Source organism: Nyctereutes procyonoides, unplaced genomic scaffold, assembly GCF_905146905.1.
Source record: "Nyctereutes procyonoides isolate TBG_1078 unplaced genomic scaffold, NYPRO_anot_genome, whole genome shotgun sequence".
NCBI classification, from domain to species: domain Eukaryota; kingdom Metazoa; phylum Chordata; class Mammalia; order Carnivora; family Canidae; genus Nyctereutes; species Nyctereutes procyonoides.
Genome location: NW_026575024.1, coordinates 32,078,504 through 32,092,184, shown reverse-complemented (window position 1 = coordinate 32,092,184; position 13,681 = coordinate 32,078,504). Strand labels below are relative to the sequence as shown.

At 44.1% G+C, this 13,681-nt stretch overlaps 1 protein-coding gene across 1 annotated transcript in view; it reads left to right on the top strand.

The window, feature by feature from the left end:
• The first annotated feature begins 508 nt into the window (after positions 1-508).
• The window catches only part of FERMT1 (FERM domain containing kindlin 1), a 36,605-nt gene continuing 23,432 nt past the window's right edge, over positions 509-13,681 (top strand). Inside the window, exons 1-6 of the mRNA XM_055304521.1 lie at positions 509-658; positions 3,887-4,055; positions 6,093-6,326; positions 9,689-9,835; positions 11,077-11,290; positions 12,950-13,052. Of these exons, the coding sequence (XP_055160496.1) occupies positions 3,905-4,055; positions 6,093-6,326; positions 9,689-9,835; positions 11,077-11,290; positions 12,950-13,052 (849 nt within the window). The 5' untranslated portion in view covers positions 509-658; positions 3,887-3,904. The remainder of the gene's footprint in view (positions 659-3,886; positions 4,056-6,092; positions 6,327-9,688; positions 9,836-11,076; positions 11,291-12,949; positions 13,053-13,681) is intronic.

The window sequence follows — 13,681 nt, the reverse complement described above, 5'->3', positions numbered from 1 at the left end:
GAGACACGGGCAGAGGGAGAAGCGGGCTCCCCAGAAGGAGCCCGACGCGAGGCTGGATCCCCGACCGCGGGATCACGCCCCGGGCCAAGGCAGCTGCTGGAGCGCGGAGCCCCCCGGGCGTGTCCCGCCCCCAGGCTCCTTGACGGGGGGAGGGGGTCTCCGGGCGGAGGCCCCTCGCGTGGCGGTGACGGGCACACCTGCGGGGGGGCGCGCACTCGCGCTTCAGCCACGCGAGCCAGTCGCCGCGGTGCCCCGGGTCCCCGGGCTCCGGAGGCGTCCTGCGGGGGGTGCAGAGGTCGCCTGCGCCCTCCCGGCCCGCAGCCCTCGGGCCGCGCCGGCGCTCACAGCGCTGCGGGGCGCTCTCCTCCCCGGGAGCGAGACCCGGCAGGCCCGGGCTGGGCGAGCCCTCACACCCCGCGGGGCGGAGACCGCGGCGGGCGGGGGCGGGGGCGGGGGCGGGGGGAGAGCCGGCGGCTTCCATGCCCCGCCGCGCGCAGCCCCGCGGGCCCAGCCGAGCGCCGTCGCCGCCGCGAGCTCGGGCCCCCGCACCCCGCTTCGCGCGCGCCCGGCCTGGGGCGCCTCTCGGCGCGGGCTCCGGGGGCGCAGGCGTCCACGGGTGCGTCGGCGAGGCTGCAGGCCGCCGGCGCGGGGAACGCAGGTGGGTGCCGGGGCTGGGGGCGGGGGGCTGGAGATCCCTGCGGCTTCCTTTCCGCAGCGCCTTGCACGTCAGCAGCTGCTGAAATGCAGATAACGTCCCCGGCGTGGCCGCTTTCTCCGGCCCTACCTGTCTGGCCTTGCAGAATAGCCTCCAGTCAGCCTCCGGGCTGCCCTTAGGGGTCAAGGACAGGTTTCTACCCAGCCCACCTCGCTCCCTCTGGCCCCAGGACCCTGCAGAACTGGCCGGGGACGGGCGGGGCGGCCTTTGACAGACGCACTCTCTGAACTTGAGGGGAGGCGGCAGGGGCCGTGTCCCTCCTCCTCCTGTCTGGCTGTCTGGCTGCCTGTGTCTCTGTCTGTCCTTTGTTGCATTTTCTGTAGGCCAGGAGGACAGGAGGAGGTGGGCCGCTGGGCTTCCCCCAGGGAAGGCAGGTCGGCCGGTGCGCTTTGCTTTCTGTTCTGGTCTCCTTCGACGTGCTTTCCGGGTTGCAGTTCGCTGCCCCCCTCAACAAGTAACAGCTTGCTGCGAAGGAGAAGTTCACTCAGAAATGAAGGTGCAGAAAGATAGGAGAGGAATGTGGGGAAACCAGGTTGTCTAATTTTAGCTTGAATTTCGCTGTAAGGGAGTCACTATATATGGCCTACATGGGAAGTGGGGGTTTTTTTGGTTTCAGAGAAGTGTTCTGATTGCCCAAGTTAGGAAAAGGCCGGTGTCTGACCCAGGAAGGAGTCACTTTAAAGTACAAACTTTTTAAATAGCTACACCTCACAGCATAGCATTTTAGAAATTGTGAGGATCTTAAAGTCACATCAGTTCAGTGCCACATTATGGGGTTATCTTTATTGCTTCCTCACTGGGAAAGATATTAGTAGAAATGCTAAGAGAAGGCTCCTGAGAGTTTAGCTCATGTGGTTTGAAGAGGCTTGTTTCAGATTGGTGTTGCAGTTTTATCAAGGCCATGTCCCAATGTAATGGTGGAGAGTTTGGAGTCAGAAGGACCTGGATTTCTGTCTGGGCTCCACCATGTAAACTGCTGCACGACTTCCAACAAGTTGCCTAACCTCTCAGCCTGAGTTTCCTCGTTTCTAATGGGATTGCTGAGCCGAGGAAGGAGATAACACAAATTAGTGGTTCATATCCACAGCACCAGCTAAGTGTATAACACACAAGATACTTGAGCCTGATGATGACAGTAAAGCGAGTGGTTAGGCCCCATATAGTCCTTACGTAGCATTCACTGCTCATGCAGGTCTCCAAGTGTGCCTCTGTGCTTGGGGAGGTGCAAGCATTACACTGTTCACACAAACACAAGGAGCTACTTCTGAACCTTGAATTTGATTTGAACAAATAAAGTCTGTCCTGAGCCCATTCAGATTTGCAGTGTATCTTTCTGTATATTTTGAGATTCTCTTATGCTTTCAAATGTGAGCAGTTTCAAATGCGCACAAAACTAGTATGACATTGGTGGTGTAATTATTGATTATTAAAAATAATGATCCTCAGGTGTCACCACAGTCTCTGGCTTAATATTGATTTGGGTAGATGGAAGGCAGGAACTGAGTTCTGAAGCCAATTCTTCACATGGCTGTTTGGACTCAAAAATGTGAGCCATAGATCAGTGTTACCTGGAGCTTATTATAAATGCAGGGTCTCCACCTCCACCCCAGACCTGCTGAGCAGAATCTGAGGTTAAGAAGATCCCCAAGGGACTCATGCACTTTCCATCAGAGAAGGCCCTTCTTAGGAGTTTGAGTGCACTGATGTTTCTCAAAAATAGGCCTTATGAAAACATGGATTTCTCATAAGCTGTCTTTACATAGTAAAGTGAAACAGATGTGTTATTATCATTTAAATGGCCGATTTTTATTTTAAATATTAAAATAGGAGAGGTAGTATCATTTGCTTTCTTTTAATTTTTTTTCAATTTTTATTTATTTGTGATAGTCACAGAGAGAGAAAGAGAGAGAGGCAGAGACATAGGCAGAGGGAGAAGCAGGCTCCATGCACCGGAGCCCGATGTGGGATTCGATCCCGGGTCTCCAGGATCGCGCCCTGGGCCAAAGGCAGGTGCCAAACCACTGCGCCACCCAGGGATCCCCATTTGCTTTCTTTTAAAAGTAACACAGAGCCATCACTTAAAGTTCTGCCAATTTTGGATTCCAGGGTTCCTGTTAATCCTTGAAACATTTCAGTTTTCATACTGCTTAGCTTGCTTTATTTTTGTTCCTGTGATAAGAAGAAAATTCTGGTTTTGAAGTTCTCACCCCATCTGTATCTTCAAGAGTGGGCTTTGTATGTCTGTCACTCCTTATTTTAAATCTTTTGCCAGAGGTATGTCTGAAACCTTAAATGATGCACTTAATTTATCGACTTTTATATGATATAAAATGATAGCTCAAGTAAGTCAAATACATGACAATAATTATTAATGCCCTATATCTTCATATGTAAACCTACATATTATATGACTGAAATAGAGAACTATTTTGCTATACTTCCATTGTTTGAATTTTCATATCAGATGTCATCAATATTTATGGAAGGAATATAATAAAATAGAGGAAGATATTAATGGCATCCTTTTCCAAAGTAAACTTTATCAAGGCATAATTTGCATATAACAAAGGCATCAAACTGTACCTTTAAAATCTGTGCATTTTTGTGGTGAGCACAGCATAACATATAGAGTTGTTGCATCAATATATTGTACACCTGAAGCTAATGTCACATTGTGTGTCAACTACACTCAAAGAAGAATCTCTGCAGGGGTACCCGGATGGCTCAGTCGGTTGAGTGCCTGACTCTTGATTTCATTTCAGGTCTTGATCTCAGGGTTATGAGTTCAAGCCCCCAACATGGAGCCTACTTCTTAAAAAACCTATGCATTTTGTTATATACAAATTACACTTCAGTGAAGTTGATGTTTTTTAAGATACCAAGGATTGCCATGATTTGTTGCCTGCTGTCACAATAGTAGTTCAGAGAAAGTCAAGAGAAGTGGACAGACACAAAGCAAAGATTGAGGCATTGATTGGGCAGCCACAGAAAATCAATAGGCCAGTGCTCCTGGGGGGAATGGAAAGATAAAGTCACGAAAATTTGGAAGGCCTGGGACCATTTCTATAGGACTTTTTGTCTTTAAAGTTAGGGTGTTAAATTTAATATCTACTGACAAGCTCCAGTTTCCTTCTCACATTCTAATCTGTGTCTGCTTTTTTTGTGTGGCAGATACCCGCCTTTGCCACGATGCTCTCATCCAGCGACTTTGTATCTGCTTCTTGGGAGCTCATCGTCAGAGTTGACGGTCCAAATGAGGAGGAGCAGAAAGATGTCACGCTAAGAGTGTCCGGAGACCTGCATGTTGGGGGAGTGATGCTCAAGTTAGTAGAACAGATCAGTAAGTTACTGATTATTTATGGTTTCCCTATATTTAAAAACCTCTCTATTGCTAACAGTAAATGGCTGATCCAGATTGTCTGACCATCTAAGTTGTTCTGCTTATGACTCTTGTAATAGCTCGGAGAGTAAGCCCCCTCCCACAGGAGAAAGAAAAATAGAGGATCCTGCAGAAGCCATAAACTGAACCCCGCCTCCCAACCACTCTTGTAAAAACTTGAGTCTTTGGTGGCAAACTAAAGCTCCCCAGTGGGTATAAAACCATGTTTCGACAGCCCTATCCCCCTGGTGACATCTAAGGTGACTTCAGGTGGCACGGCATTAGATTGCTGTGTCGATTCTCTTGTTAATGTTTAATTTTTCAGTGATAAAGTCAGTTCAGTGCTAATGGGTCTTTTACCATATATCCACTATGCGCTACTCTCTCTGTATAAATAAAGAAAGAGAAGTCTTAAGGGTCAGAGTCTTTACATCAGGAATCAACGTGATTAACCTGGAACTTAGGAGTGTTCTATTTTCTCTGATTTGTTTTATCTTCTATCTCAGGTTGTCCAGATGTTGACTTTTCATTTACACTAATGAGATAGAGATTTTTTAAGTAAGTCTTCACTGAAGTATAATATGTACGCAGAAAAGTGTACTTATCATAAGTGTCCCAATCAACAGATTTCCAAAGTCATGTAACTTCCACTCAGATCAAGAAATAGAATATTACTGGGGTGCCTGGGTGGCTCAGAGCGTCTGCCTTTGGCTCAGGGCATGATCCTGGGGTCCTGGGATCGAGTCCCACATCAGACTCCTCGCAGGGAGCCTGCTTCTCCCTCTGCCTATGTCTCTGTCTCTCTCTGTGGTCTCTCAGTGAATGAATAAACAAAATCTTAACAAAAAAAAAGAAAGAAAAGAAATAGAATATTACTGACTCCCCCACCCAAGTATCATGTCTGACCCTTCCCAGTCACTGTCCCACCAAGGGAAACCATTATCCTAAATTCTAACACCATAGGAATAATTTTACTTGTTTTTAAACTGATAGAGGTGGACTCGTGTAGGATATACTCTTATGCATCTGCTTTCTTTCACTTAACATTATGTCTGTGAGATTTACCCATATTGTTGCATATAGTTTTGGCTCATTTACTCTCATTTGCTGTGTGATATTCTATCATATGATTATGCCACAATTTACCCATTTACCTATTGATGGGCATTTGGGTTGTTTCCATTTTCAGGCTCCTACAGATAGGGCTGCTATACTGCATGTCTTTGGTGAGTATATAGAGGCATTGCTGTTGGGGTATAGCTCAGAGAGGAATGACTGCATAATAGGACTTTCTAAAATAGTTACAGCATTTATACTTCTACTAACAGCATTGAAAGAAAGGTTTTCTAACATAAAGTGAGAAAAAGAGAAACTTTTTTTTTTTTTTTACAAAACAAATAAAAGATTGAATATTGGTTCCAACATTGACAAAAGGAAAAGATTCAACTTCAGTGTCAGCATTGAAGGAGAGAAAAGAGTTGATGCTGACATCAAGAGAGAGAGAAAATATTCAGCTTATCTCAGTGTAGACACTTTGGAAACTGGGAGTCTGGTGGTACTGGGATAAAAGAGCTGGACATTATAGAGAGGGGGAAGTGTCAACTTTAAAGTCCTTCTGTGCACACCTTGGGAGTTACTGATAGTCCTTTGTGATCCAACGTGGAAAGATTTGTTTCTAGTGAAGAAATAATCTTGATTAAGGTCAAATGCCCCTGGCTTTCCTAGAAAGGACCATGGCGCTAAAGGGCCTTAGGGAAAAGAACTCGGGCTACTTTATCAAGAACAAAATGTGTTTGTGTCTGTTTCTTTCACTGTATTTAAATACAGTCATGATAAGGAAGGTTCAGTCTCTGTTTTCTACCTGCCCCACCTTAGAGAGCCCACTGTCAAAGGAGACAGGGAGCCGAAGACCATTTGTATGTTTCAGCTCTCACACACAATGGAATGGACCCTAGGGTTCTCTCTTGTTTCACTTCATCGTATTTTCCACTTTTGCAGAAATATCCCAAGACTGGTCAGACTTTGCCCTTTGGTGGGAACAGAAACATTGCTGGCTTCTGAAAACGCACTGGACTCTGGACAAATATGGAGTCCAGGCAGATGCAAAGCTTCTCTTCACCCCTCAGCACAAAATACTTCGCCTCCGCCTGCCGAATGTGAAGACAGTGAGATTGCGAGTCAGCTTCTCCGCTGTGGTTTTTAAAGCTGTCAGTGATATCTGCAAAATCCTGAGTGAGTACCCTGGAGAGGCCCCATGCCCTTTGGACTGTTGGTAAGGGAGGACAGGAAAATTATATGTGCTTTCTGCCTACAAGCGGTTGGTTTTACAGAACACTTCTCTTACTAGGAAGCATACTTTTCAAGCCCAGTTCTGGGGACTTCAGCCATGTAAGTAGAGTTAAAACAAATGGAACATCATTGGAGTAAATCAGATTTATTTCCCCAGAGCTTAACACTATTTTTTAAGCTTATTTATTTATTTATTCATGAGAGACACACAGAGAGGCAGAGACATAGGCAGAGGGAGAAGCAGGCTCCCTGTGGAGAGCTGGATGCGGGGCTCCATCCCAGGACCCCGGGATCACGACCTGAGCCAAAGGCAGGTGCTCAACCACTGAGCCACCCAGGTGCCCCAGCTTAACACTATTTCAAAACAGATCTGTAGACAGAAAAAACAAACCCATTAAGACTTCCCCCCAAAAAAATCATTCCTCTAAGCCATACTAATATCATTATATTTAAGACAAATAAGAAGTTCCATTAAATCGTCATCACCATAGAGCTGATGTATCTTTATTGTTTTTGAGATAATGGTGTTGCAATGTCTTAATTGCTTTACAAGCACTTCACTACAGTAAATACTGTATCCACAAAAATTATTTGAGGAGTTTATTTTAAGCAGGAAGGAACACTTAATTATGGATTGAAAACTAATTCTTACGGTTTTAACAATCATTAAGGACAACACTGCCCAAACCATTTATCTGGGGAACCTCTATAACGGAAGTGAACGCTGTGTCATGAAGGTTTTCTTGTTTTATATTCTTTGAGAGTGTGTAGGCACATTCTCTGGCTCTAAGACAAAGATTTGGCATTTGAATACAGTATTTACAACATACGAATGAGTAATCTGTCTTCCCCACTAAACAACTCTTCATTCATTCTTTCAACAAATATATATTGATTAGGTAGGCATTGTGGCAAGTGCTAGGGATTGGTTAGCAATAAAAATAGTCCTAAACCCCTTCCCTTCTTGAGCTTACATTCTAGGATGCAGAGACAGAAAATAAAGAATGAATGTAAAAATAATTTAAAAGTAAGAAAAATAAGATATTAAAAGGAGATATTTGACAGAGAAAAAAAAAGTAAAGCTCTAATAGTATACGCAGGATTAGGAGTTCCAGTGTTGGGCAATGGAGACTGTGATGGCATGAAATAGGGTGAAGGCAGAAACCATTAATTGAGCATGCCCGTGTTCCTAACACAATGCCTGGCACACATTCACTGCTCATTAGTTGTTAAATGAACAAACTAATGGAATCTGCCGTTACAGAGCTCACCACCCCAGTGCCCCTCAACCTGGCATTGCTAGTCATTGTTTTTTTTATATATATCAATTCAACGGAAGCTAAATCAAATTTAGCAATATGATGGATTTTCTTACAAAGAGAAGACAAGACACAAATCTTGGGCTTGGAGATGCAGGTTTAGTGTGGTTTTGTTGTTTTGTTTCTAATGCTCCTGCTGGAAATTCTGATTCATGTCATGGTCTCATACATAAATTATGCATTTGGAATGGGCACAGGTGTGTACTGCAGCCTGACAATTGAGCATCCTTGGTTACAAGGGAAGAGGATGGAGCTAAACTGCTAGCCTCAGCCTCAGCACTAAGCAGTGTTTAAACTGAAAAATGGCAGCACCTATGGAATCAATACATTTGCCTCCAGGGAAGCTGCTTTCAGACTAACATCCACATTTCCTTGGCTTTTACTTGGAATCATAAAGCAGCCCAGTGTGGTTAATGGTTACCAGGAATTCTGATTGGCAATGGCAGTTATAAACATATACTGAAGAATGGGAAAAATGGGAATTATCTTGGGTTTGATTGCTCCAGAGGCAGGCCCTGAGACAAGAATTCAAGCACAGGGACACCCAGTGGCTCAGTGGTTGAGTGTCTGCCTTTGGTTTGGCTCAGGGCATGATCCCAGGGTCCTGGGATTGAGTCCCGCATCAGGGTCCCCGCAGGGAGCCTGCTTCTCCCTCTGCCTGTGTCTCTGCCCCTTTCTGTGTGTCTCTCATGAATAAATAAAATCTTAAAAAAAAAGAATTCAAGTACAAACATTTATTTTGGGGTGTGGAGGTGATTCCAGAAAACACTGGTTGGGGATGAGGAAGTAAGACTGGAAAGACAAGGCCACCAATAAGAGAGTATCACCAATCCAGTTGCATTTGGGGCATCGGGGGCTTCTGGGAGATGATGTAAACATGCTTCAGAGCTCTCCCTGCCAGGGGGTGAGGGAGCAGGAGTCTTGTCAGTCATGGAGGGCTGCTCTTGGGAAATGTTAATTCTCTGAACTTATTTGGCCTGTTACATGAACATTTGGGTAGTGCAGACTGTGGCATCCAGAGCAAGCCCTCGGGCAGAAAGACACTTGTCCTAGCTGCCACTAGAAGTCAGATCAGGGTACACTGAAGTGACACGGCCAAGAAGAGATGGGCAGGGCACCAGTGCTGTCTGCCACAGGGATGAAATTAGCAATTGGGCACAGTATAAGAGACAGGTCTCAGGAACTATGATCTATAAAGAAAAAGGTGGGGTTCTTCATTGTTATTTAAAAAAACTAAAAAAGAAAAAGAGAGAAAAATTGGTAGTAAGTAGATGACTAGGAACAGCAAGTACTGGTGGTTGTTGAAGCTGGGTGATGAAAACATGAGGGGGCCATTCTCTTTGCTTTGGGTATCTTTGAAATATTTTCATGATAAATTAAAAAAACAACTAGAAATTTTATTGGACTAAAGCTTTCTCCACTCTTTGACACCCCCACTGCCCCCCCCCCACACACACACACACAACTGTTTTAGGAGTCTCTGGTATGTTTATTTTTCTTCTATTTCTTTTTTTTTTTAAGATTTTTAAATTTTATTTATTCATGAGAGAAACAGAGACAGAGGCGGAGATATAGGGCAGAGAGAGAAGCAGACTCCTTGCAGGGAGTCTGATGCAGGACTTGATCCCAGGACCCCAGGATCATGACCTGAGGCGAAGGCAGACACTCAACCACTGAGCCACCCAGGCATCCCTCCCCTTCTATTTCTACCAAAGGGATGTAATCTAGTAACATTTACTTCTCAGGAATTCCCTGAGCAATCATTTCAGATGCCTAGCATGACTCTTGAGTCTTAGATGTGATTTACTTTTTACTTTTTTTTTTTAAGTTTTATTTATTTTTAGTAATCTCTTTGCCCAACGTGGGACTTAAACTCACAACCCTGAGGTCAAGAGTCACATGCCCCTCCAACTGAGCTAGCCAGGCACTCCCTCTTTTTACTTTTTGATAGGTTTTCATTCTTCTTTATATTTATTTGTTTGTTAGATATTAGAAGATCAGAAGAACTTTCCTTGTTAAAGCCTTCTGGTGACTATTTTAAAAAGAAGAAAAAAAAAGACAAAAGTAACAAGGAGCCCATAATTGAAGATATTTTAAACCTGGAGGGTTCTCCAACGACTGCAGGTCCACCAGGTATGATTCATGACAGATGTTTTATTGTTGTGTTTCATTCTTGAATCCAAGGATTTTTTAAATCCCAAGAAATCTCCCTCCCCTCTATTCCTCTTTCCCTCATCTCCCTTTTCTTCCCCTCCCCATGCCCCCAAACAAAGAAAGACTAAAATTGCAGGATTTCTGTGATGAAGAAAGGATATGCAATTAATTTTAGAACTCACAGAATTTTTTAAATTAGGTTTGTTTTGTAGCTCATTATTTTTTTTAAGTAGGCTCCATGCCCAGCGTGGGGCTTGAACTCATGACCCTGAGATCAAGAGTCACAGACTCTACTGACTGTATACCTCATTGTTTTAACCTTGTATATTATATTCTGATGAATGCAAAACTTTAGGGAAATTTGCTATGAATTTGGGAGGAAAAGAAATTAGTTGGATCACTCAAGTATACTTTTCTCTTCTTGATTCTATCTTCAGGTGACTCTTTCCTGAATTCAGTTTTATTTTGCATTGGGGATGTAATGAGAGGGCAGGTAAAAATTCTGGAAAGACATAATCCTTGTCTTTTTATACCAAAGCAAATCAATCTCTAGCTTGCTTGCAGCAAGAGTCTTCTTGCATAGTATATTCCAATGCAAAGAATAAAGGGCACTTTTCCCATTTTCCTTACACAGACTGCATGGTGTATAAACTCCCAACTATCTGGGTTCTTAAAATTGGCAAGTACTGTTATTTGTTGAAAGGATTTGCCCAAAGATATAGTCTGTACATACACTCTTGGGAGATCCTCTGTTCTCTGATGGTGCCAAAACTCACAGCTGAAACAGATTTTGGAATTATTTTTTAAAGGTTTTATTTATTTATTCATGAGAGAGGCAGAGACAGAGGCAGAGGGAGGAGCAGGCTCCTCACAGGGAGCCCGACGTGGGACTTGATCCCGGAACTGAGGGATCACGACCTGAGCCAAAGGCAGACACTCAACTGCTGAGCCACCCAGGCATCCCAAATTTTTGAATTATTGACAAGGAGATGGTCCCCAACATTTGTCTGGGTTGGTTTTTATAAGCTTTTACAGCCTGTAAGTTCTCTGCCCTTCCATGAGTCCTCTCCCATCAGCCATAACTCATCTCCTTAGTTTAAATGGTACACAAATTCAAATTCAAAATCCATTGTAGTATAAGCAATGTTAGTCCTTATTTTTCCAAAGATTCCTCCCCCTGAACCTCATCTCATTGTGTATGCTTCCCTTCGCCTTTGCAGTAAGTCCTGGCTTATACAGTAAAACCATGACTCCCACATATGACCCCATCAGTGGAACGCCAGCATCATCCACCATGACTTGGTTCAGTGACAGCCCTTTGACAGAACAGAACTGCAGCATCCTGGCATTCAGCCAACCCCCGCAGTCACCAGAAGCGCTGGCTGATATGTACCAGCCTCGGTCACTGGTTGACAAAGCCAAGCTTAACGCAGGGTAAGGACGGGGCTCCGCTTTGCTTCTCTGTGTTCACAGCATCTGTGAAGTGATGTTGATACAGTAAGAAGATGCCACAGAAGTGGGGGCGAGGGGGTTATTTAATTTTTAAGTTAGCATGCCTGGGGATTGTACACGATTAGCAAAAGTCAATGCCGCTTTTAGCCATAGAAGGGGAAACTGCCACCTTTGGTCATTGCCATACATTTAAGGTGTGACAACATTTGTGTTCAGGTAACTCAATGGATTGTCGTATGTGAATACAAATTCTTTGTCCCTATCTATGTGCAAAGTGCATTTGGTGGGATGGAGATCAGTTATAAGTGGCAGCGGGGAGATCCACGGTGGCTCACCGGGCCAACATCCCCCAAGGGGACATCACATGTCCCTTTAAGTGTTTTAATGAGTCCTTCAGCTCTGAAGTCATCTTAGAAAATATACCCAGACCACTTCTCAAACCACCATTTCTTTCACTCCCCTCTTCATCAAATAAAGTCGTTTGTTCATAGCATTCCACTCCCTGTGAGAGCTGGCCCAGCAGATGTCCCCGTCCTGTGTGCTCACATACCCCATCCCCCCTTGGTGCACACACACTCTTCTGTCACTACCTTTGCTCTACTCCAGGCCTCTCCTCCTTTCATCCTGCTCAAGGTGGCCCCTGCTTGTCCTGTAGGACCCAGTTGCATACCGTCTCCTTCTCAGATAACAGGATTCTAGAGGACTCACTTCCCTGTAGTTGTTGTGACACTCTACTTGCTCCCACACCATGTTCCTTTACTATGAGGCTCACCATCCCCTCACAGGACTGTCCATTCCTTTAGGACAGAGATTGTATCTCAGTCATCCTTATTTCCCCCCAAGGCCTGACAGAAGAGACATTCAGGCCATCTTCTCCATGGGACTGGATGGCATTCATCCCCACCTCATTCTGTTGTTCACTCTTATTCCCCACCTCTCCCACTCCCTCCCCGCTATGCAGTATTTATTTCTCAACTCTAGAACTGTACTATCCAGTACAGGAGCCACTAGCCACAGGTGGATATTTACATATACATTTGAATTTAATTAAAATTAAAGTGTGGCACCAGCCGCATTTAAATCTTCGGTAGCCATGTGTGACTGTGAGTACTCTGTCGGACTAGGCAATATAGAATATTTCCATTGTTGCAGAAAGTTCTAGCCAGTAAGATAGACACAGCATTGAGTCAGACCAGCTGGTGTAGACAAGAGGCAGTGCAGGAAGTCAACAAGTACAGATTTTCATTCTGGTTCCGTGACAAGGCCCATGACCTTGCACACAGCACTTAATGTCACTAAGACTCCATGTTCTCACCCATAAACTGAGAAAATGCCAACTGCATTGGCGTCTTAACTGGGTTAAAGAATCAATGTAAACAAAATATATATAGAAAAAGCACTTGGAACGTTATAAAAATTATAATATAAAATGCAAATATAAGCTATTATCAAGTCCTCCCCCTTACAGGTTTTTGGGTATATTACTCGGGCTTTGTTTAAAGAAATATACACACACTTACATTTACATATGTGTGTGTATAAATGTATATATGTATATAAGTATGTATATAAACATATTAGGTAATACTATAACGTGTGTAAAATCGATTGACTTTTAAAAGTCATCCTATTATTTTCTAGTTGGCTGGACTCTTCACGTTCACTTATGGAACAAGGCATCCAGGAGGATGAGCAGCTGCTGTTACGATTTAAATACTACACTTTCTTTGACTTGAATCCCAAAGTAAGATCCTTGCTCTCTTCTCTCTCTCCTTTTTTCAATGTCAAGGCCTGGAAGTGTAAAATTGAGTCATTTAGTTATCAGAATTAGGGTTAATCTGTGTAATCTTTTGTGTAACTCTGCAAGGTTAGACCAATGAATGTAAACTGTCTTTAGATTTTCATCTTTTAGTTTCTAACAAGCATGGTCAGCTGCCCAGCATGGTTTGTGCCGCCCACGTGAATGAAGTCACAAGAGGAGAGTGGCTCAGAGAGCTGGAATCCTTAATGCTTAGGGAGGAAGGAGCATCAGAGCCAGGGTTAAGAGCAGGTTTCTGTGAATAAGCCAGGACCCCATGATGGTGCATACCACACTCCCCATCACAGGGCTGATTTGGAGATGAGAAAGAGGCACCATCTGAATGAATGAATGAATGAATGAATGAATGAATGAATAAATAAATAAATAAATAATATATAAGGACCCCAGCTGATTATCAATTCTCATTAAGTACACATCTGCCACCTGAAGTGTACTGGGACAACTGAGTGGTGAAATAAATCCTCTGAATTTCTGCCCCTTCCTTGCCCCTGTTTGGGTTTGGCCCAGTTTGTGGAGTTGTGAGTCAGCACTCAGCTGGCCAAATAACAGAG